At 39.1% G+C, this 26,092-nt stretch overlaps 1 protein-coding gene across 1 annotated transcript in view; it reads right to left on the reverse strand.

Annotated features, from left to right (window-relative positions):
* Positions 1–5,178: 5,178 nt before the first annotated feature.
* b3glcta (beta 3-glucosyltransferase a) overlaps positions 5,179–26,092 on the reverse strand; it is a 219,188-nt gene continuing 198,274 nt past the window's right edge. Inside the window, exons 14-15 of the mRNA XM_017708577.2 lie at positions 17,972–18,116; positions 5,179–5,859 (exon numbers count right to left, since the gene is read on the reverse strand). Of these exons, the coding sequence (XP_017564066.1) occupies positions 5,698–5,859; positions 17,972–18,116 (307 nt within the window). The 3' untranslated portion in view covers positions 5,179–5,697. The remainder of the gene's footprint in view (positions 5,860–17,971; positions 18,117–26,092) is intronic.

Here is a 26,092-nt window from a genome sequence, read left to right on the forward strand (position 1 = left end):
CAACTTTATCAGCCTTTTGTTTCCCCGGCCCAACTTTTTTAGAAGGTTTTGTTGACATCAAATTCAAAATGGTGATATATTTTCAAAAAACAATAAAATATCTCAGTTTCAACATTTTCTATACTGTGTTTGTACTTCCTTCAATCAAATATAGGCTTTAAATGATTTGCACATAATTGCATTTTGCACAACATGCCAAGTTTTTTGAAAACACAAAATCATCTCAGTCCACATCTACTGTTAGAGTGTTGCTATATTTTTGTGCAAAACCAGAAAAAGGTTAAGCTCACAGCTGTATATTACTTTCTGGCCAAAGCTTTTGACTGAGTTTTCTTTTGCTGTTGCTTTGCCTTCCTGATACTTAAATACATGGAATATGGAATATTCACCTCTAGTCAAAACGGCTATAAAATAATGAAGGCTCCTGCAAGAATATCACTCTTTTGAAACTAGTCAGCTCCTTAACACTGGCAATAAAAAAGAAAAAAGAAAAATGGCTCTGTGTTCAATCTCAATTTGAAAAGATGACTGATATCTAACATATAATTGAAGTATATGCATACAAGCCAGATGTCACTGGGTTTTGGCACCCCTGCATTTATTACTTCATGTATCTTGTCTTTGCCAGCATAATGAGTCTTCTCCTTTACTTGTTTAATGAGATTGAAGAATACAGATCAACAAACCTGAGGTCACTCCTCAATACACAATCTCTCCAGATCTGCCAGAGTTCTAGATCCTTGTTTTTGGACTCTTCAGCTAACCCCGCAGGTTTTCCCATGAGGTCTAGGAAGACTATGTCAAAAGCCTGACTGTAGTAATTTACCCATTTTTTTGTGTGGATTTGGATGTATGTTTTGGATTATTGTTCTGCTGGAAGATCCAAACACAACCAAGTCTCAGCATCAGTTGGACTTTCATTTAATATCTACTGGTACTCTATGGACTGTCTATGGATGTGTGTGTGTCCTAGCAAGGTTCTCATGGCCTTTGGAGGAAAAACAGGCCCATAAAATCACAGATCTCCCACCAACTTAACAGCGATGATTGATTAGGTTCTTTTCTGAATAAGCATCCTTTCGTTACCTTGGGTTCTTTTCTGTTTTTGTCAAAAAAAAGCTCCAGTTTTGTTATTTGTTTTATCTGACCATATAACTTGGTTCCTGTAGCATCTATGAAACTCAAGACTTTGTAACCTTCACATCTTCTGCAAATTTCTAACCATAATGCTTTAAGTAAACATTAGCTTCTCTACTCACACTCTCTACTGTGACTGGAGGTAAAATATGCTTGTCCTCTTCCTGGCAGGTTCTCTACACCTTTGGTTGTTTTAAACATCTTATTTACTGCCCTAACAGTGGCATTAATTTAATAGAAATGGGCATTTGCATGCATGTAGCTTTATAACCACTGGCTGTTCATTTTCCCCCAGTGTCGATGAACGGAGAACAGAATTTGGCCTCTGTCTCATCTCATGCTTACACCCCAGTGAAATAAGAAGTCATGTATGCCCGATTAAGAGTGTCTGAACTCTCACATAGACAGGTGGAACTATAAAAGGGAACATGCTTCAGTTACACTTTGGTAATAAGAAATTCTCGAGGTGTCAGTAATTGGATCAGGTTTTCCTTTAGTTTTGTTTTCCTGTCTGTAAATGAGTCTTATCTGGTCACAGATTATGCTCAGTCTTTTAGTCAAAATTTCACCAGTAGGGCCCTAACAGCCCTTGAAAACAAGTGTTTAAACAAATATCCATCTACATCTGTGAAAGAAAAAGACATCTGGCAATCAATAACATTACCTCAAAGCACATGCTGGTCCACTGCTGTTTTCCATGAAAAGACTAGAAAGCCAGTATAACACAGACAAACAAAAGACCTAAAATTTCATGCACCTATTTCACAGTCCATCATGCCTTTATGTGCCTTGATTTTTCATTTTACAGACAGCTCCATTGCTTCAATAATGGCAAAGAGAAATGTTATTAATAATGGTACTTTTATAATTAATATAGTACACAGCATAAGAGAAACTTGGGGAGCATCTTGGTAAGGAACAGACAACAGCAGGTTAAATATTTCTCTCATAGCTTTCACACATACATCACACACATGCAACTCTCAGTAAAACTCAGTCAAAAAGTAAAGAAAACATTTAATAACAACCTCATACATGATAACTATGGACAATTCATAACTTGTTTGCACCGTGTAAATCGTTGTTTATGACTGAGTTGTCACAGTATAGAAGATTAAAATGCTAACATTGTACCTCACCTAATTACACACACACACACACACACACACACACACACACACACACACACCCCTACCTATATACATACACAGACACTCAAACTCACAGCACCATTCTAAAGGCCACTGCACACCGAGGGTGATGCAAGAAACGACACAAATGTTGGTCTTTTTTTTTTGTGTGTGCAATTTCACTACGCTCATGCTGTGAAAAATCAATGCCAGAAAAAGAACAATGGTAGAATATATTCAAATTAGGAATGCCAATTTGTAAAAAATTCCTTTGACCAATAACTATCCGTAAATAGTCTGTGATTAATCTTTAACCACAGGGGAATAAAATTTCACAGTACAATATGTATTGCAATTTTTTCATATCACAATTCATTTCTATACAGAATTAGAAAAGAAATGCTAACATAAAATGCACTTTTTTTCATTATTCTCTTTCATTACTCTCAAAATAGAAAAAGAAAAAAGTGCTTAATGAAGAGATAACTGAAGTAATTTTTAATTACAAAAAATAACTAAAAAAATAATATTAAAAAAGTGCAAAATATATTACATTTTACACGTGTGCCTGGAAATCTTGTGTTTGTGTATAAAGTGTGGCTCATACCTTCTGGCTGAAATGAATACACCATCCAGGACTCTCTAGAACCCAGTTGTGGAACAAATCAGAAACATGTGAAGTTGTGTGTAAAGCAGTTTGCTCTCTAGCCATCCAAGGTAGACAAAGATACTTTCTATGCCTCCTGCTTCTTCACATTTTCCTGAGGTGCCCTGCTAAACAATTTCAGATGGTATGGAAAACATCTGAAATGAAGCTGGCAAATAAACTTTAGCTTCATCTGAGATAGGCTAGCCATACCAGTTTTTTCCAGTTCCAATAGCTTTTCCTTTTTTGGATGGTTATTAATTGTAGAATTATCATGGACTGCAAAATAGACATACACATACATCTTAGTTGCGTATAACCCTGCGGTGGTGGTGCTGAAGCCTATCCCAGAGCTCATTGGGCAGAAGGCAGGAAACACCCTGGACAGGTCGCCAGTCCATTGCAGGGCAGACATACAGACACACGCATTCACACCTTTTTAGCATCTGCAATTTGCCTGACTCCATGTCTTTGGCCTGGGTGGATTAAACTGGAGTACCTGGAGGAAACCTACACAGGCATGAGAAGAACATGCAAACTTTACACAGAAAGGACATTGGACACCCAACTGGGGAACTGAACCCAGACCCTTCTTGCTACCCACTGCGCCATCATGCAACCCCTGTGTAAAGTGGAACCATAGAAGAAAATTCTAGTATCTTGCATTTTATAGCATAAAACCTACCTGCAGTTAAGTCACAGTGAGTATTGTCTTGCAACCCCATACTGGAAAAAAAACAAAAACATTTGACCCCCCAAGTTAACAAACAAACCTAAAATCAAAAGATGCAACACATCAAAATACCAATTTTTCAAACAGACAGTTCTATTTCTGAAATCTGACTGGCTGAGCCACGTTTGAAGCCACTGTAAAATACTTCATATATGTACACTTATTAGTGTACACATCAACTGAATTCTGTATTAATACACATAGTTATTAAAAAAGGCGCATGGACACAGTACTAATATATGAGGCCACGCATCAGCGTCAATATGAGGTAAACAGTCCAAAACCATATTAAACATACCCTACATAAGAAACTTGTTCAGTTTGAACAGGGGAGCAGACAACTGTAACATGTTCATGATCCAATCAAGTAGGCATTTCTAAAGGACCAACCTGTGCCCTCAAGTGAACAATTCAAAAGTGCTGGAAAAGAAATAAAAGGAACATTTTTTACTGATGGCATTGGTTGAACAATTGACTATTTGTCAGTCAGTGGTTAATCAGTAAATCTTGTACATGCCTAGATCAAATGCATAAACAATATCCTCTGCTTCTCATAAAAACAACCATGGTGGCAAGGGTAAGTTACTTGTCATTAGGAAGAGCAAAAACAGCACGAAGAGTTTTGCTTCATTCAAGAGATGAAATTTCATATTTTTTGTACACAGTTTGGACATCTGTAGTGCAGTGTGAGCTAATTTTGTAGATTTTAGCACCACCCATCACGAAGCAGAGGACAAAATAATTCCTTTTGATGCTTATCAGGAAGGTTTTATTACTGGAACACAGCATTGTCCATCTTCTTGGTTGTCACTGAGCCAACACCAAAGACAACAGTAAGTTCATGTCACTTGTGAAAATTAAAAAAAACAAAAAAACAAATGCTGCATTTTTTGATTTGCAAAATATCACCAGTTATACACACATTCAAATTAATTTATTGACGTCCAACTAAATTGCATAAAACAAAGACTGTGCTCGGTGTGTAATGGTTCATTTCAGAGACACACAATATCCTGTAAAGTACTGTGCAAAAGTGAGAGACCACCCTTAATATTTATTTAATATTCAGTCAAAACAGATCATGTGTACAAGTTATTCTTCTGTCAGCTTGAAAAAAGGAAACAGATTTAACAGAATAACACTAAGCATATCAAATCTATCAGTATTTCATTTGTTCACTCTTGATTTGCACCCTGGTGGCACTTGAACTTTTCCTTACTTCCAATTTTAATCTAACCAGTTCAAGCTGTGTCCTCCCAGCTATGCTCTCACTGACACAATGTTCCCCTTGTGACCTAATAAGACAAATAAGTAAAACAATGAAATTTCCAAAATTGAAGTTTTTTTTGAAAAAAAAAAAAAAACATTTACAAAAATGGAGAAAATAGGACCACCTGCAAGACCTTGTAGACCACCAAAACAGTATTCATCAGATAAACAGCACTCAAAGCTTTCATCTTTGAGAGAGAGGAGAAAATCAAGTTCCGCTCTTAATTCAGATCTGAAAAAATACACAGTTTCAGTTCATCCTTCCACTGTGAGAAGACAACTCAGCGCTATGAGTCTGAAAAGGATGTGTAGCTGTTAAAGAAGCTCTTACTGAGAAAAATAAATAGACAATGTAAAAGAAAGAAATAAAAAATGCTGCTGGTGTTCACAGAAAAATGGACTGGCCAGCCCAGAGTCAGACCTGAATGTATTAAATATGTTTGGGATCACGTGGACTGTGAGAAACAGAAAATTCAAACAATTTGTAAGAGAAATAATAATATTCAAAGCAAAATATAGACATATTAATACTGAAAATGTGCTATTATATTTAGCTCTTGTTGGTCCTGTGTAATTTTCTGTTAAGTTTGTTTTTTTCTTTTACCTGATGCTGAAGAATCAACAGCTTGTACTTAATGACCATTTTGACCCCAAAATGGGTGGTCTCTATGTTTTGCAATGTACTCTACATTTCAATGTTTCAGCCTAGAATGAGTGCACATATGCCCCCCATGCACACACACACACACACACACACACACACACACACAGAGCTTCCTTTACTATAACTCCTCCTTAAGGCGTGTGCTCAGTCGTTCTGCGCTGGAGTCACTGTCGTTTAGCCACTTGCTGAACACTGCTACAGGGTCAATATTCCAATGTTTGTGGAAAGAAATAGGAATCTGGTGGGCAAGAAAGTCTCTGGCATAATCTTCTGGCCGTGCCTGCAGGGAAAAAAACAATAGTAGAAACATGAGCTCAGAGAATGAGTGTCATTTAGAGTCACTTAACTGAATCAGAACTGCACTGTCAGTCACTGCTTATTATCAACTGGCTGATCACTTTGAACATTTTTTTGGCCCAAAGATGGTTTGATCACTTTTATCCTGAGCCAAAAAAGTGCTATGGAGTAAGTTTGCACATGTAAAGAACATGATGTACCAAAGACAAACTACTAGAGCTAAGAGCTGATGACAAAGAGTTTATTTCCCGATACAAAGCACTTCACACCCGCCCACACATGGAGTTTGTGCTATTCTGCTGTCACTGCCCAGTTAGCCTGCTTCTTTCGACAGCACATGCATCACAGACTGGCTGTACAGTGAGGGGAAACAAATTTTAGACACTTGCTGTTTTATATACTTCAGGTGGATTTAAAAAAAGCAAAGGAGAAGGAGATTCCTAAAGAGCTCAGATACATTATTACATAGACTACAAAGATATAACATATATAACAGACATAAAACATTGCATCAGTACAAATGGACAAGTTTAGCATGCAAAACATCACAATACACTCTCAGACTAATGAGAAGGTAAGAGAAAAGCAAGCAGTCACTCAAAAAAAGCTGCAGGACAGCCTGAAAGTAGATGACAATAAGCAATGAACTGCATCACAATCATCTCAGTTCCTACAAACCATAAAAAAGAAGCACATTTAAAATTTGAGCCAGCAAATAGCATTTAGACTAACAGAACAAATGTATTCTGGTCAGACAAATCAAAAATAGAACTGTTTGACATTAATTCTGAACCTTGTTTGGAGAAAGAAAGATTGCATGTATGATCCCTAAAACATGAAAACCACAGTGAAGCATGAGGGTGGTAACATCATGATATGGGGCTACTCTGCAAAGAGTACTGAAGCATTACACATCATCAAATGATACATAAAAAGATTATATTAGTACTTTAATTCTTAATATAGAAAAAGCTATGACTACCAATAGCAGATGTTCTTAAGTAACTGTGTCTGAGTATTTTTCCCTTAATTTATTTAGTTTTAAACACATTTTTGTTCATTGTTTTGCATACATATGTTTTGTTCATGTAAGTGGAAAGTGAAAAGTATACTGGGCTAGATTTATGAAACTCCACGTAAATTTCATGGCACATAAACAAGAGCTGTTCATAAAGTCTGGTGGTTAGTGTGCCAGTGTGTTTTTAACACTGTGCATTTTTCTTCAGTGTCCTAGACCACAGCCAATCAAAATAGACAGATAAATGCACTGATCAGGCATTCTTCTTTCTTTGCTCATTGTCTATTTTATCAGCTGCTCTTACTATATAGGTGCACTTTGTAGTTCTACAATTACAGACTGTCGTCCACCTGCTTCTCTGATTTTTGTTAGCCCCCCTTTTACCCTGTTCTTCACTGGTCAGAAACCCAAGGACCCTCACAGAGAAGGTACTATTTGGGTGGTGAATCATTCTCAGCACTGCAGTAACACTGATGTGGTGGTGGTGGTGGTATGTTAGTGTGTGTTGTGCTGGTACAAGTGGATCAGACACAGCATTGCTGTTGGAGTTTAGCAGAGTCTGACAGGTTGCAGCCAAGCAGAGTTCTGGATAGCCATGTTACTGACCACCCTACTGTCTAATTTGATTGCTGAACAGGGAATAGACACTATGTACTAGAACAGACATTCACCAGATGACTTCTGAAGGGAGGTGTGTGTGTGTGTGTGTGTGTGTGTGTGTATATATATATGCAAGTGGATTATTTTATATCTAATCTCTACAGAAATATACAGAAAATAATAACTTTGATAACTTTTATAAAATGGCCAGCTTGACAGAAAATTAAAAGAAGGGTAGTCTCTGCTGACTTACACATACACACACATATAAATGAAGCAGTTGATATCTTGCAAACTAGTTTGGTTCCAGACTTTTCCTGGACCCTCCCAGCCATATATTAAGTTCCATCAGTAGCATACTGAATTTAATTTAATGAAGTACTGATTAGCCAAACCAGATATTGGATGACAACTGGTCTTCCTTAAAGAGAAACCCCTGAGATACACATATACGGCTACATTATATACATGTGTGTGTGTGTGTGTGTGTGTGTGTGTGTGTGTATGTATATTATATATTCATTATATACCTCCACTATATTCCTCTGAACAAAACCTTGTTTTTACCTTCTCTTGTAAAGTTACCATTTTGGCGATACAAGGTTCTGTTTATAAACAGTGTGTCCACTCACTGTCCACTCTATTAGACACTCCTTCGTTGTTGGTCCACCTTGCAGGTAAAGCCAAAGACAATAGCTCATCTCTTGCTGTACAGTATGAGCTAATCATCCACTACTACTTCATCAGTGGTCAGAGGACACTGTTGGCTGGATATTTTTCGTTGGCGGACTATTCGCAGTCCAGTAGTGAAAAGCTCCTGCAGTACTGCTGTGTCTGATCCACTCAGACCAGCACAACACACACTAACACACATCCACCACATCTGTGTTACTGCAGTGCTGAGAATGATCCACCACCCAAATAGTACCTGCTGTGAGAGTCCACGTGGGTCCTGACCACTGAAGAACAGGGTAAAAGGGGGCAAACAAAGTATACAGAGAAACAGATGGACTACAGTCTGTAACTGTAGAACTACAAAGTGCACCTATATAGTAAGTGGAGCTGATAAAAGGGACAATGAGAGTAGAAACAGGGAGGTGGTCAAAATGGTAATAAGCGTTTTAAACAAAATTTTCTCAGCTGCCTAAAAGTTTGTGTTTAGTATTGTATACAAACACATATTACATATATGTGCTTACATATGTATATCACATATCGGACATGTATTTATTACATGGAAGAATATGCATCTCACTGTTGTCAGAACAAAATCGTATCTCCAAAACAGTAACTTTAAAGGTAAAGGAAAAAAAACTCCCCTACTTTTAATGTAAATAAAGAGAACTAGGCCTTTTTTCCAAGCCATTTTGGGCCATTTCTTTTGGCCTATTCATCATGAAATTCACACATAATGTAAAGGCCAACAGGCATTTTCATATTATGTCAAAAATGGAAAAACAACAAAAATTGAGATACAAGGATTTCTTACAACAGCAGCAATATAATAGGCAAGACATAAGAACTCATGTCTTGACAAGAAAGAAAAAACAATGTGTGTGTGTGTGTGTGTGTGTGTGTGTGTGTATCCCTCAACAGGGGTCAGCTGCCTTGTTTTATCAACAGCTGCAGGGCTATTTCCCACCAAACAGGCCATGTAATGTTATTATTTCCCCTTTAACAATTATTTGAGCCTTTAGTGTACAACATATTTGACAACTGAAGCACAGCCTGAATAAGCTTTAACATTGTTTTGTCTGCTTTTCTAACGACATAATAGACTAATTTCCCTCCCTCCTCGGAACAGTAGAAGATGATTTAATATGAATACAATATGACTATATTTACCAAACTCTAATGCTAGCATGGGATTTCGTTAACACTAACCCGCAAGAGGGTTTCGCTCTAAGCATCTGGATGTCTCGAGTTGGGATTTTATAATCTTATACCAACAAAGTCCTGCAGCGTAGTAAAGTTTTATACCGCTGTGACTGATATCACACACGTCTGCTGTACATCTGAACAGTGTGTAGACATTATTATTCTTTTTACTCCTCTTTATCATGCTTGGTGTTGACATTGTGAAAGACACTTTTTGAAGACTGGAAAGAAGATAATGCCACTGACTTTTTGAGAATATGCAGAAGTGTGTTCTCTGTAGAAGGTGTGTGAACTTATTTTCACTCTGAAAAACAATAAAATGCCATTTGACCAGGGGAAAATTTTGAAAAAGACTGCGGATGTGTATAAATAGAAAAGTGTTGACTTATTTCCATTTTATTTGTCACTGCTGCTGCTGTTAGGGCTGCATCTTTGGGGCTTCAGTCCTGAATGTTCAGATGCTCTAAACAGTATAATAGTGGCTATGCAGTGTTAAATTAGTGCCAAGCTAACGGTGGTGTACCTTAACAGTGGTGAACATTAACTTTCCCACATTGGGTAAAACACTGATGGCAGCACTCATTTAAAATCTGACATGTGAAGCCTATAATGTGCTTCATTATGTATGTTTGATTCAGTAAAATCTTCAGTAAATACTTCAACTTGAAGCCTCACTCTTAACACTGGAGGAGGCTTTAGTACAGTATGCTTCACTTTACTTAGAGTGGACAAATACAACTTATGAGCTCTTATAACTTGTTATGAACAGTACTTATAATGTATCATGTTAACAATTCATAATGCATAATAAGCATGGCTATAACATGTAATGTATTTTATAAATATTTACAGCCATGTTTATGATGCCTTATGAATGCATTATAACTTGTAATGAACATGTTTATATATGCTTACAAATGTGACATTCATAGAAAGTGTTACCAAAAATTCTGCTCTGCAAATTAAACTAAACTGCAGCATCTGCTCCCAGCCTTTTGTAGGCATGTATTAACACAATGCTTTCCTTGACGTTCAGAACACACTTGTTTTTCTATGGTAACAACAACTAACCTATTACTTATTTTTGAACGAATGAATATCCACGTCCAGAGAGAAAGGTACAGCGAGACAGTACACACTGTCCTAATGGTATTGTGCTATGATGGTAGTGTGCTAGGATGATTTTGAAGCATTCATCAGAGCAAAGAGGGGAGAACAGGGCGTGAGCTGGGTGGAAGGCGTCTATGAAGATGGAAGGGAAGATTTAGGGGCTTAGATATGATGAGGGAGTTGAGGAATGTCTGTGCCACTGATTTCTTGATGGAGTTCAAAGAGGAACACGAATCTTGTTCCAGTTTAAACACACTGTGTTCTGCAATGATAAAAGTTTACCATAGTTATCTGGTTTATTCTGAAGATTTAAGAATACTTTAAGAATACTGCTGGTGTTCGGGGAACAAGACAGGTCCTTAAACTATCCACCAAGATTATCCTTAAAAATTTGTTTACATGTAAAAAAGTAACGTGACTGCGCTAAACTTTTGAGTTCAATTAACTTATAACAAATAGCAAGTTGAACCGTGTCTAGACTGGTGGGGATGTTACTGTTTAAGGATGACTGGCCTAGGTTTTCCACGCACTTCTTCAAAACAGGCATTAGGGTGATGGAGGGATCCAGAGGCAGGTGTTTCCTTTGGCAAAGGTACAGTCATTCCTTCTCTGAAGCATAGAGGAATGATGCATGATGGAGACAGCTGCTGCAAGTGCATCTTTGAGACACAGTGGAATTCCATCCGGGCCAGGAACAGGACGCTCTCATCTTCCGCAAACTGCCGTTAAAAAATAAATCTTCGTTCTCCTGTCCTGTTTTATTCGTTAGTTCCATTAGTAGTCCATGCAATCTAAATGTTTGCAACAGCCAGTACGTGTACACAAACAAGGACTTGCAAGGCATTTTTATCTGACAACAAATGAAGGTGTAGTTAAAGTACGATGTACCCTTCATAAGTGAGGCATTCCAGGCAAATGGAAATGCCAAGTGTACACAGTTATACCTTGAGATAGATGCTAAGACCTGGTATAAACACGGCCAGTGGCTCTAGAGGCCAGATAGCTTCAGGCTATATTGTCCTTGGCATTTCCGCAGATCATATGTGGATGTCTTAGATTGTTTTCTTTCTCCTGAGAAACGAGCAGATGTCATTCTTGTCAGCCTTGCTTGTGAAGAGGGATCAGAGCAGCGAACACAAAAGCTGACAGCATTTGACCAAGTCTGCATATTTTGTCCAGATCCTCCCAGAGTGTTCTGAAGATGGACTAGGTCATGGCTTCAGATCAGTCTTTTAGCTTGAGGTCCAGATTTATACTCCACATTCCTGCACTGAATTGATGTACAGATTTGTATGCATGTTTGATGGCAGAGCAGTAATCAAACATTCTTTCACCTCTAGTTGAGTCAGTGCTGGCAAGATTTCAGTTACCATCTAAATGTGGTAATTGATTGTTATACAACTATTAGTTCCAGCCACACAAGCTTAACCATATCACAGGTTTTTCACAAACACTATCACCTGGCTGAGATGCCTTTGCTAAGCAATGAGTTTGATAGCTGTAGGAGACCCTCAAGCCATTTGAAAGTTTTTACCTCTTACTTTGCCACAAACAGAAAATGGATCACTTTTAAGATCACATTTGGTCAGATTCTAAAAATGAGACTATACTAAATTCCCAGACTGTCATCACGACTGAGTGTAACGGAGTTGAAATTAAACAGTTGATAAAATATTGAGTTTCACCAAAATGACTCCATCTTTGTAAAAAGGGTTAAGAACAATTGTAAAAAGTTATTTATATTTTCATATAAAAAGGAAAAAAACTATTGTGACATCACTGCAGACTATGTCCCTCTGCTGCTGCCGTACCTCCATCAGACGAGTGAGAGCTCTGAGATGGACGGTGTGTAACTGCTGTGGTTCCTCATTAATATATAGTTTAATTCAGTTCATATAGAGGAAAAAACTTTGAAACATTGTTCTAACACATTATATGAGCATGTGGTAATCTTAGAGTGTAGTTTTGATTAAAAATGCTATTTTGTTGAATTATTGCTCAGACATGTGCTTCAGCTAGCTAAGCCTCGGTAGCTAGCTATATGGCCAGCTAAAATTCACCCTCAGAAGCAAACTCCCAATATAAAAACTTCTAATTCCTTCTTACTTTACATTCATATGTTCAGCTTGCGAGGTCTGCAGCCGTCTAAGGCAAGAGAGGATTAATACACTGTAAAATCCGTTTCAGGTATGTGCTCCCCAGTCTGCTCCCTCCTGAAATGTGCAGTGCATTTTGCTGATGCTAGCCAAGCAGCGTTAGTTTTGTAGTTGTTCTGCAGTAAGTTCACTTTGTTTTGCCATAAGAGGAAAAAGAAAACGCTTTTCTCTGTGATTTTGTATGATATGAACAAACTATACGATCACATGTATGCTATTGTAATGTGAAGAGTGCTCTTTTGGGAAGAAATACTATGAGCTCATCAGACGAGTGAGAGCTCTGAGATGGATGCTTGCGAGGTCTGCAGCCGTCTAAGGCAAGAGAGGATTAATACACTGTAAAATCAGTTTCAGAATAAACAGAGTGAAAAGTGAGCCCTTGTGTCCGACTGGTTGATGACCGAACAGTGGTCGTTACATGAGCAGCTTTTCAGTCGGCTGCTGTGACAGAAAAACAGATAAATGGAATCAGCCAGAAATGAAACGAATACCATTCGCCAAACGTGTAGTCTGATCTTCAGAATCTGACCAAATCAGACTGAGCCATAAAACTGTCACAATAAACACAAGAAAAAGCTTCGAAGCGGTGATGACAGTTTAGGAATTTAGTGTAAGGAGTTGGAGAGCAAGCTGTGAAGCGAGTGGGCGGAGCTTGTTACACTGACGTAGCAACAAGCTGCTTATTGAGGAACTATAATTTGGCGGAAGGAATTGCGAACATTAAAACATATTAAACGCTGCAATCATGGCCCAGTTTATTTATCACTTACTCTATTTATTTAACTGTTGTATAAAAGCAATAGAACACTCAAGGTCCTGTGTTATCACTATAACATCACAGCTGTGATGATCTACGGCGACCAAATGACAGCCGTGATGTTATTTCGTGATAATACACTCCCTCTCATGTTCAATTGCTTAAACTTAATAACTACAGTTGAGTTCAAAATAATAGCAGTCCAATAAGACTAACCAGATTAATCACTGTTTTTGGTATAAATTATATTACCACATGATAAAAAATTTACCAGTTGGTGCAGTAGATTCTTAGAAAAACAACAGACTCAGCATTCATGATATGCATGCTCTTGAGTCTGTGTATTTGAATAATTAAGTGAAAGGGGTGTGTTCAAAATAATAGCAGTGTGGAGTTCAATTAGTGAGGTCAATCATTCTGTGAAAAAAACAGGTGTGAATCAGGTGGCCCTTATTTAAGGGTGAAGCCAGCACATGTTGTACATGCATTTCTTCTTGAAAGCCTGAGAAATATGGGTCGTTCAAGACATTGTTCTGAAGAACAGCGTACTTTGATTAAAAAGTTGATTGGAGAGGGTAAAACTTACAAAGAAGTGTAGACAATGATAGGCTGTTCAGCTAAAATGATCCCCAATACTTTACAATGGAAAGCTAAACCAGAAAGATGTGGAAGAAAACGGAAGACTACCATTCGAATGGATCGAAGAATAGCCAGAATGGCAAAGGCTCGACCAATGATCAGCTCCAGGATGATCAAAGACAGTCTCAAGTTACCTGTGAGTACTGTGACAGTTAGAAGACGCCTGTGTGAAGCTAATCTATTAGCAAGAAGTCCCCGCAAAGTCCCACTGTTGAAAAAAAGATGTACTGAAGCGGATACAATTTGCCAAAGAACACATCAACTGGCCTAAAGAGAAATGGAGAAACATTTTGTGGACTGATGAAAGTAAAATTGTTCTTTTTGGGTCCAAGGGCCACAGACAGTTCTTCAGATGACCCCCAAACTCTGAATTCAAGTCACAGTACACTCTGAAGAAGTATGGTGGTGCAAGCATCATGATATGGGCATGTTTCTCTTACTATGGTGCCGGGCCTATTTACCGCACACCAGGGATCATGGAACAGTTTGCATATGTCAAAATACTTGAAGAGGTCATGTTGCCTCACGCTGAAGAGGACATGCCCTTGAAATGGGTGTTTCAACAAGACAACGACCCTAAACATACCAGTAAATGAGCAAAATCTTGGTTCCAGTCCAACAAAATTGAGGTTATGGAGTGGCCAGCCCAGCCCCCGGATCTTAATCCGATAGAACGCTTGTGGGGTGACATCAAAAATGCCGTTTTTGAGGCAAAACCAAGAAATGCAAATGAATTGTGGGATGTAGTCAAAGCATCCTGGGCTGGAATACCTGTTGACAGGTGCCAGAAGTTGGTTGACTCTATGCAACATAGATGTGAAGCAGTTCTAAAAACTGTGGTTGTACAACCAAATATTAGGTTAGTGATTCATGGGAATGCTAAAAATTAAAAATAATAAAATACATATTTTGAGTTTGTATAGACAAATGCAGACACTGCTATTTTTCTGAACAGCCCAATGTTTTGTTATTTTCTGTAAAGTACTTAAAAATTATATACTTGTCATGTTTTGATTTAGAAAACAGTGTGCAACGTTCCCTTCTTCTTCTTCTTTCGGCTGCTCCCTTTAGGGGTCGCCACAGCGGATCATCTGCCTCCATCTTGCCCTATCCACTGCCTCCTCTACTTTCACACCAAAGTGTGCAACGTTCCCAATGCATGGAAATAAAAACTATTATAAAGATTTAGTACTTAACTCATGTTTTTGAACAAACTGCTATTATTTTGAACACTACAGTAAGTATAAGGGGGCAATTACTTGTTCACAGAACAGTGTGTAGACATAATGCTTGTATTTTTATTATTTTTTGAAAAATCAAACATTGTTTAAACAATAATAATATAATGTATAATGTAAAATGATTTAATGTAAGCAATGTTTAATAACTGGTGAATAACTGCACATTTCTTTTCTTGATTAACTTAAATCATAATGGATTGACTGATCAATTATAGAGATGATTGTGAGTTGCCAAGCACAAGTTACTGGAAGCTGACAAAATGTTTCTGAACTACTAGGTGACTGCATTGTATCCCATTACGCCTCACTGATCCAGAACGCTGCCACTAGACAGTGAGTATATAAACACCACTGATGTATGACATGTCTGATGAGATATTGTAAGGAGGTTATGTAATACGCAGTTGCTGCAATAAAATGTGTTAATGGCGAAATATTTTGGCAAGTCGGAGTGTAAATGTTGACTTTATGAGCACTATCAGCTGGGTCCATGGGTCTGTAGTGAAAATGAATGAGTCCCATTAAAGGTGTTTCTTAGCGCAGATGTGTTAGTTGCTATTAAAGGTCACCGTATGGTCACAATAACAATGACAAATTAAACAGTCTTCTCTGGCAACATTACCATTTCAGAGACACAGAGGTTATGACAATGACTATATGGAAAAGTAAAGTACTTTTTAATGTCTTTCTGGATAGCAGAAGCCTCAGGTCACAGGTCTTATTGTGTTTTGAAAAAGTATTTGCCCCCACCTGATATCTTAAAATTTTGCTATTTTTAAAACTGATTGTCTAAATCAAACAAAGGCAACCTGAGAAAACTAAAAAAATACAGTTTTTACGTAATATTTTTATTCAACACTAACATAATACACATCTTTTAAATCATATTTGCAAAATACAAAAGGGAACAGCACCAGATCTTCTGCATTGCTATTAAAAATGCATTGAAATCTGTGTGAAAGCTGCAAGAGCAATACAATAACAAATTATCTTCCTGATGAATGATAACGCAAAGCTACATGAATAAGTTTTAGTGTGGTCAGTAACCCGATCAGGCATACTTGATTTATCACTGACATCACAGAAGCAGCTTGGTTATCTGCCATGTCAGACACACACAGTCCTGAAGCTCAACACAGAAAAACAGCACTGACCATAACAATGAGGCCAGCACTTTAAAAAAAAATAAACAAAAACAAAAAAAACACAGTACTATAGTGTCAGATGGTGTCAACATTGCGCATTCAGGCATATGCCCTAAATTCTTAGCAGGCACTTTAACAAAGTCAAGGAAATGCCCTGCTTAGTGATACCCCAACACAAAACATTGGGAGAGGGTAACACAGGGGGACACAATACAAAGGGAGGATAAACACTTCTCTAAGACAACACACTAAGACAACTCTCCTCTGACACAGTTTCAATAAACAGCAACTATTTTACTAATAACAACATCAACTACAACAACTTAACTGTCCTTTTTTCCCACTGGGAATGTGGCTACAGTCTCAAGTTTTATCAATGTTATTGTTTTTTATTAATCATTTAACTATACGCTAGTTGTACAAAAGTCAGAGACCATCCTTCATTTATTTGATTTCTAATCAACATGGGCACAAAAATATTCCTTTATCAGCATCTTGTAAAAAGGCAGAAAGTATCATCAGCAGAAAATAATCTACAGGGATATTTTTCCACACATCCAATGTTCAGTCTTAGAAGTTGGTAGCATTTTCTGTTTCTCATGATCCCATAAATGCTAAACACATTCACTGATGAGGTCAGGACTCAACATCAATTGGGTGGTCAGTCCATTGTTTTGAAAAAACCAGCAACTTCTTTGTTTGATTTGCAAATGTTCTTTTTTGCCTGTTTACTTTTCTCAGTAACAGCTACACATCCTATCAGACCTATTGTGTGTCTTCTCACAGTGGAAGGATGGACAGAACCACCTTTTCTAGTTCTGAAAACGCCTGTAGTTTCACTTTTTTCCTTTGACTTTTACTTTCATTAAGGAAGTGGATTATGTTATATCTAATTGCCGTAGAAATACCTCAGTAATTAATTGTTGCCTCAGTCAGTCTCAGCAGCAACCATGCTTTGACTTGTAAAACTACTACATAACACTGGAAAATATACAAGCAAAAATAAATACAGCAATAGTAGCAAGAATTTCATCTTTTCAAATAAACAGTTGCTATGGGTTAGTTAGAAGAACACAGCTTAAATTTTCTCCTCAATGCTCTTTTACCATCAGATGGATTTGTTAGATTCTACCATCAGCCCATTTAATCCTCATTAAAACAAGTAGTACACATGTTAATTTCTATGTTGATGAAAATTTGCATTTTAATCAAAACATTTAAAAACTAACTCACTTTTCTCATATGAATGGATTATTCCTGACTGTTATATGAAGAACGTATGCACAGAGTTTATATCAAGTAAGGACATTTTTATTGATAAGTGCATAATGTAAATGTTTTTCAATTCCTGTCACATATATTCATGTCACATTATTTTCCTCAAACTATGCCTGCTTGGTGTTTATGTTATGTTAGCCAACCAACAAAGAAAACAAAACAACATTTTGAAAGGTCAGACATCCACAAATATTTGATGGGCAGTGTGAATGGAAGAAGCTGAGCAGGTAGAGGAATATATATGATTGGGTGTGTATATGTGTGCATGTTTACCTGGTGGAAGAGGGGGCTGTGTGTGACCGGGATTTGCACGGCATTGAGACACATCCCCACCACCATGTCATCAGGAGCATCATTACTGTAGCACTTACACCCACTGGCCAACAGCCTGAGTACCGCCTCCCTGCTGAACACCATCCTGCAAAACACAGATACATACCTACAGATAAGGAGTCAGCATTTAGCACCTAAAATTAAACAGAACGTTCACCTCAAATGCAATTTCAGCTAAGGCTAATTTGGTTACAGTGCTGCTTAAAAGCTCATAAGCCCTTTATTTTAATTTTGTGAATTTCTGAATAAATGTGACTTAAAAAATGAGAAGATCTTAATTGAACTCTTAATACTGAACCCAATGAAACAAAAAAAATACTCTTTTTAATCCATTTATTGAACTATGTGATCTAATATTAAATTTCTTTGTCAAATGTATGTCAACCTCTAAAATTTTCAGTTGGGTATAGGTGATAATGAATGACAATCAGGTCATCAGGACTCTACCCATCAACCCAAGTCTTCACCATCAAAGTCTGGTCTTTTCCACACACATTTGTTAGTATACCTTAAAAACTACAATCTCATTTCCAAAAAAGTTGGGACGCTGTCCAAAATATTAATAAAAAACACATCATCAGACAACATGTCTGTTAAAACTGAGAAATTTTATTGTTTTTGGAAAAATACACTGCTCAAAAAATAAAGGGAAGACTTAAACAACACAATATAACTCCAAGTAAATCAAACTTATGTGAAATCAAACTGTCCACTTAGGAAGCAACACTGATTGACAATCAATCTCACATGCTGTTGTGCAAATGGAACAGACAACAGGTAGAAATTATTGGCAATTAGCAAGACACACTCAATAAAGGAGTGGTTCTGCAGGTGGGGACCACAGACCACTTCTCAGTACCGATGATTTCTGGCTGATGTCTTGCTCCATCCACCAACGTCACGTTGCACCACAGACTGTCCAGGAGTTGGCGAATGCTTTAGTCCAGGTCTAGGAGGAGATCCCTCAGGAGACCATCCGCCACCTCATCAGGAGCATGCCCAGGCGTTGTAGGGAGGTCATACAGGCACGTGGAGGCCACACACAATACTGAGCCTCATTTTGACTTGTTTTAAGGACATTACATCAAAGTTGGATCAGCCTGTAGTGTGTTTTTCCACTTTAATTTTATGTGTGAATCCAAATCCAGGCCTCCATTGGTTAATACATTTGATTTCCATTGATTATTTTTGTGTGATTTTGTTGTCAGCACATTCAACTTTGTACAGAACAAAGTATTCAATGAGTATTTCATTCATTCAGATCTAGGATGTGTTATTTGAGTGTTCCCTTTATTTTTTTGAGCAGTGTATTTCAGCGATAACTCAAGTGCAGGGATTTGTCCTATCAGAGTACAGCTAAGCCCTAAAATCTGGATTAGCCTGAAGCATGCACATTCATCCTCACAAAGGGCGCACTATCTGAGGGGCTTAAGTGGAATCTATCCTCACTTTAGCTGCTGAGGTTGACAACTCCATAGCCTTATTCTCCTAGATCACGTTCAACCAGTGCACCCCTGTTTTCCTCCTGATGAGATTGATGTGAAGGACCAAGTGTAATATGAATCTATTCTGGTTACTGAGTTTGACAGCAGAGAATTGAACATCTATCCTTCTTATATTACTGATAGATGATGTTCAGTCAAAACTCAGCCAGTGGTCTCCATCTGCAGGAGATTAGTTAGCATCTAGGAGAGAGGATGCTGACCTATTTTACCTTTCATTTGCAGGGCACTGCATTTCCATGACATCCGAATCCCCTGGCGGTTGCGCCAGCCTTATGAAGTTCAATCATAGGCAATTTATAGTGTTAAGCGTTTACAAAGTTCAGGTTTATGCATCACTGAATCAAAAGTATAGCCATTAAGTTGTAAATTCTACAAAGAAATCCAGCCTATTAGGTTTTAACACGTTTGTGGTATTATGCAGCACAGCACTTTATTTCCACATTTTCTATTTAATATCAATTTCACATTTTTGTTCATCAATCTTTCACTACAATTGCTAACATGCCTCACACAAATACATCATACAAACACTGGGAATCCTTGTGGTGTCACCCAATCCTGATTGCTAGTCTAGACAGGTACCAGAGCTGTGTGTGCTCTTTATTCTGTGTTGTGTTTAACTTTGCTCCTCTAAAGGAGAAGTGTGGTGAACTGAAGCACTGGTTTTCAGGAGCATGCAAGAGTAAGAGACACATCATTGAGTGAAATATTGAAAATGCCACCTTTTTCTCATTAACACTGTTTTTAATAAACAGGAAAGTCTGGCTGCACCACATATATCTTCTTAAAGGGGAATTTCGTGATTTTTCTGCATTTATGTACAATTAAGATTCATTCAGAGAGGTCTAATTTGAAATGAGCAGTTCTAGAGAAATCTGCCAGGTCAGAATAGTCCACAGTGGTGGCGATGGGAACCAGATATGTTTATTACGTCTAATAGGTCTCTCACAGAGAGCTGATGTATGAAATAGTTATGAATCTGATGCTTTATGATAGTTTTAAGATAAGGTTTTGACCTTCAATAGAGACCTCTCCACATGCACACATGCAGGGTCTTGTGATGCAAAACAGTTCCCCAAGATTTTTTTTTTTCCTTTTCAGATTCACTATTATAATATTTTTTAAAATTTGTTTTTATAAATTTACAGATAATGTATTGCAATAAGATGACACAGGTGGTTTTGGGTAATAGATAGCTAGATAGATAGCTAGCTAGACAGATAGATAGATAGCTAGATAGATAGATACCTTATTGAACCTGAAAGGAAATTTATCAGCCAGTAGCAGACACACCCACAACACTATACAGTAACCGTAAACGGGTGTAGACATATAACAAGAATAAATAAACCAGATCCTATTTACAGGCATACATACAAATAGAAAAAAAAATACCACAGTCTGTGATAATATCTATAACCTGAGATGAGAAATGCAGTGCATACAGATGACTGCATATAATGACCACAGAATGAATAAATAAATATGCGCATATATTGTACCCAATAAAGTTTCTATTGTCCAGATGTGCAAGATGCGCAATGAGGTATACAGAAAGTATAATATGTGCAGCGCACTGTCTATACGTGCAGATGAATAGATAAACACAAGATAAGCATGAGATTCAGATTCAGTCCTTGTCACTCGTCACCCCCCCCTTCTCTGCTGGTCCCCCTGGGAAGAATTGAAGAGCCTGATGGCTCTGGGGACAAAGGATCTCCTGAATCTGTCGGTTGAGCAGCTCTGTGACAGCAACCTGCCACTAAACATGCTCCTCCTGTCCATGATGATGGTGTGCAGTGGGTGGCCATCATCCTCCATAATGGAGAGCAGTTTGTGTAGTGTCCTTCTCTCAGCCACCTTGACCACAGTGTCAAGTTCCACACCGACCACTGACCCCGCTCGCCTGACCAGCTTGACCAGTCACATCTCATCTCTCTTTTTTATGCTTCCTCCCCAGCACACCACAGCATAGAAAAGACAGCTGGCAACCATGGTCTGATAGAAAATCTATTCATCTGTTAAAGGACCTCAGCCTCCTCAGGAAGTAGAGCCCGCTTTGACCCTTCCTGTACAGGATGTCTGTGCTGGCTGACCAGTCCAGCCTATCATCCAGTTGCAGCCCAAGATACCTGTAGATCATTACCCTCTCCTAACCCTAACCCTGCGAAAGTCCGACCATCTCCTTGGTCTTGGCAGTGTTCAGAAACAGGTTGCTCCCACAGCACCACTCCACAAAGTCCTTCACCAGGGTCTTGTACTCGCCCTCCTGCCCTCTGATGTACAGTCCTTCAGCCTGACATACTGAGGTCTGCCAGTGAGGTAGTCAGTAATCCAGGAGACCAGGTGTGGATCCACTTGCATGTTAACCAGCTTGTCTCTCAGTTGGAGGGGCTGAATGGTGTTAAAGGCACTGGAAAAATCAAAGAACATGACTCAGCACAACCACCCTTGTCCAGATAAGAGTGGGCACGATGGAGGAGGTATAGCATGGCATCCTCCACTCCCACTTTCTCCCTGTAGGCAAACTGCAGTGGGGTCTGTTGCATATCGAACCTGGGTCTGAGAAGGTGTAGAAGAAGCCGCTCCAGTGTCTTCATGACATGGGATGTTAGAGCAACAGGCCTAAAGTCATTGAGTTCACTGGGTCACCCCCTCTTGGGACTGGAATGAGGCATGATGTCTTCCACAGTGAGGGAACCCTCCCCAAGCGCAGACTCAGGTTGAAGATGTGCTGTAGGGGTGACCCCAGCTCAGCAGCACAGGACCTAAGTAGTCTAGGACATACTCTGTCCAGACCAGCTGCTTTCCTTGTGTGGAGTTTCCTCAGCTCACCTCTAACTTGATCTGCAGTGAAGGTGTGCGGGGGGGTGTGGGCTATAGTGGTGCTGCAGATCAGCTCAGATGCCTTGATGTGTGAAGAGGGGGTAGAGGGGGTCATGATGTCTGTGCCGTCAGCGTCTGGGAAGGTGGCATGAATATCAGTAGGAGCAGATGAGGTGTTGATGTCCAGGCAGACAGAGACTGAAGTGCCAGGAGCTGAGTAGAGGGAGGGTGTGGAGGTGAATACTGGATATGCAGGTGCTGTGGAGATCTGAACAGGGCAGTCAAACCGGGGTGTTTGACTGCCCTTGACGTTGAACTCATTGGCTCTCTCTGCGTCACCGTCTAACGCACTGTCCCTCCTCTGCTTGCAACCTGTAATTGTCTTCATACCATTCCATACCTCCTTCATGTTATTCTCCCTTAACTGCTCCACCTTCACCCTGTAGGACTCCTTGGCATTATGCAAGTGGACTTTGAGCTCCCTCTGTACGTTCCTAAGCTCCTCCTGGTTGTTGTCCTTAAAGGCTCTCTTCTTATTATTCAGCTGGCCTTTGACATCGCTGGTTATCCAAGGCTTGTTATTAGTAAAGCAGCGTACAGTTTTCACAGGAACAACAATGTCCATGCAAAAGTTCATGTAGTCCGTCATGCAGTGTGTAATCTCCTTAATATCCTCTCCCTATGGCTCCTGCAGTACACTCCATTCCGTGGACTCGAAACAATCCCCGAGAGCCACTTTGGCTTCAGGAGACCATTTCCTGAAGGAGCGTGTGGTTACAGGCTCTCTCCGGACACGGGTTTGTACAGAAATATGAAAATAACTATAATTGATTTCACAACCCCTGGTTCCCATAACCATCACTGTAAAGAAATCGAAAAAAACACATTTCACAAAACAGTATAAAATGCTAACTATAATGACTCTTACTTGTTCCATACTTTAATACATTTGGAGAATATTTATTATCTTTGGTAGATATAACAGACTGAACAGTTGTCAACTTCATGATATTTATATTCAATAAATATAACAGACTAAACCAGGTTACTGTTTTACATCTTCTATTCCTTTATTTATTTCATTATGTTTTTTATTTTATCCTTATTTGATCTGTTATTTATTAACTAACTATACTGTTGCAATTTAATGGTTTCTTGATTTGTTTTCCTTTTTTTTTACTATTAAGATTATTATTACTTTTTAGCATTGGTATGTTTATTGCTATCCAATATTTCAGTCTCTGTCTCAGCTACATTGTAAATGAGGGTCTCCCTCAATGTACTAAGAGTTTAAAGGTGATTGATTGATCGATTGATCACTGTTGCCCTTTTGTATGTATATGCTATGATTGCTTATTAATTTTAAAGGTGTTTTTGATTTCCAAGTTTATGTACTATTTGCACAACATGTCAGGACATTTATGCATTGAAATGTTTGTGGTGAGGCTCAGGTAATCACTCTACAGAAAGTAAATAGGTAAAAATAAAATATAAGAAAAAACAAACTGAAATATATTAAATACATACAAAATATAGAGACAATTTACATTTTGAAGTGGCTTAATTGACTCAGTGTAATCTATTCTTTAAAGTGACTTAGTGTTAAAGTATTATTGTCTATAGCAGAGATACGATATAATAATAATGCTGACAGAGTGACTAAATGAAATGGTAACTGGGGAAGGCCCCCGCAGCTTCACAGCTTGTTCAGAAGCCTGACAGCCTGTGGACAGAAACTGTTCATTAACTGGGTTGCTCTAGCCTGTATGCTGCGAAATCGCCTGTCTGATGGCAGGACGCTGAACAGGCAGAGTGCTGGGTGACTGCTATGACTGAGTCTTTTTGATTTTCCAGAGGCAGTGGCACTGATAGATGTCCTCACCACTCATTTAAGGGCCTTGCAGTTGTAGTCTGTGCAGCTCCTGTACCAGACAGTGATGCAGCCTGTGAGGATTCTCTCTATGTAGAAGTTGATGAGGATCTGAGCAGGCAAACCAAACTTCCTGAGCCTATGCAGGAAGAAGAGATGCTGACAAGCAGATCTCACAATAGTGTTGGTGTGGAGTTACCAGGTGAGGTCATCCATGAGGTCAAATCAAGTCAAGAGGCTTTTATTGTCATTTAATCTATTTACAAGTACACAGTGGAGTGAAATTATGTTTCTCCAGGAACAACACGAACGTGCAGACAGCCGGCAAATGTGCAGACATAGTGTGTAAACAAAAAAATTAAACTAGAAACAATAAATACGATCGATTAAACAGACATTAGACAAAGTAAACAAACAGGACAGAGCAGCACTGACACAGCACTCATTTCTGGACATGAGGTAATGAGAATAAGGTGCAGAGATATTTAACATGCTGTGATCTGCTTTTTAACGTGATTTAACATGCTGTGAGTCATGCAGTCAGAGAACATACAAAAACACAGCAGTAACTGAGGTAGAAAAACCTGATTAAAACAGTGAAAACAAGGTGTTAGCAGCAATGATCCAGATAGTGCAAGTAGAGCATCAAGAGGTGTGTGTGTATAGAGTATGTGTGTGTGGGCAGGTGGGGGTTAGCTCAGTCCTTGTGAGTTTAAAAACCTGATTGCTTGAGGAATAAAACTGTTGCAGAGTCTGGTAGTGGTGTCATGGATGCTCTGGTACCTTCTGCCAGACGTCTGTGTAAGGCATGGATGGGGTCGTCCACAATGCTCGTGGCTTCCCGGATACAACGTGTGGTGTAGATGTCCATGATGAAGGGGAGAGAGACCCCGATGGTCTTCTCAGCTGTCCTCACTATACACTGTAGAGTCTTGCAGTCCAGGAACTTGGTTCAGTGGGGGTTGGTCACCTCGCACTCTTCGGAAGTCAACAACCATCTCCTTAGTTTTGTCTACATCCAGAGACAGGTTATTGGCTCTGCACCAGTCCGTTAGCCACTGCACCTCCTCTTTGTACACTGACTCATCATTCTTGCTGATCAGAGCCACCACAGTCATGTCATCAGCATACTTGATGATGTGATTTGAGCTGTGCTTTACAGTACAGTCATAAGTCAGCAGATTAAACAGCAGTGGACTAAGCACATAGCCCTGAGGGGCACCGTATGGTGGTGCTGGAGATGTTATCCAGGATCCAGTTACAGATGGAGGTGTTCAGGCCCAGCAGGCTCAGTTTTCCAATCACCTGCTGAGGGATGATGGTGTTAAATGAACTGAAGTCTATGAACAGCATTCTGACTTAGGTGTCTTTATTGTCCAGGTGGGTGAGAGCCAGGTGGAGTGTGGTGGAGATGGCATTGTTTGTTGAGCAGTTGTGGTGATATGCAAATTGCAGTGGGTCCAGAGAAGGAGGAAGCTGGTCTTTAATGTGCTTCATGACAAGTGCCTCTGGAAGCACTTCATGTTGATGGGAGCGAGTGCAATGGCACGGTAGTCATTGAGGCAGGACATGAAGATTTCTTCGGCACAGGGATGAGGGTGGACTTGAAGCACATCGGAACGACTGCAGTGCTCAGAGAGATGTTGAATATGTCCGGGAGAACATCAGCCAGCTGTTCGGCGCATTCTCTCAGCACTCTGCCTGGTATGCTGTCGGATCCTGGTGCTTTTCCTGGGTTGACTCTTTGTAGAGTTCTCCACACATCAGCAGAGGACAGACACGGTACCTGTTCACTTGAAGGAGATGTGGTTTTCCTCACTGTGGTGCCGTTCTGTGCCTCAAACTGAGCACAGAAGTTGT

This window comes from Pygocentrus nattereri, chromosome 17 (assembly GCF_015220715.1).
Source record: "Pygocentrus nattereri isolate fPygNat1 chromosome 17, fPygNat1.pri, whole genome shotgun sequence".
Lineage (NCBI taxonomy): Eukaryota > Metazoa > Chordata > Actinopteri > Characiformes > Serrasalmidae > Pygocentrus > Pygocentrus nattereri.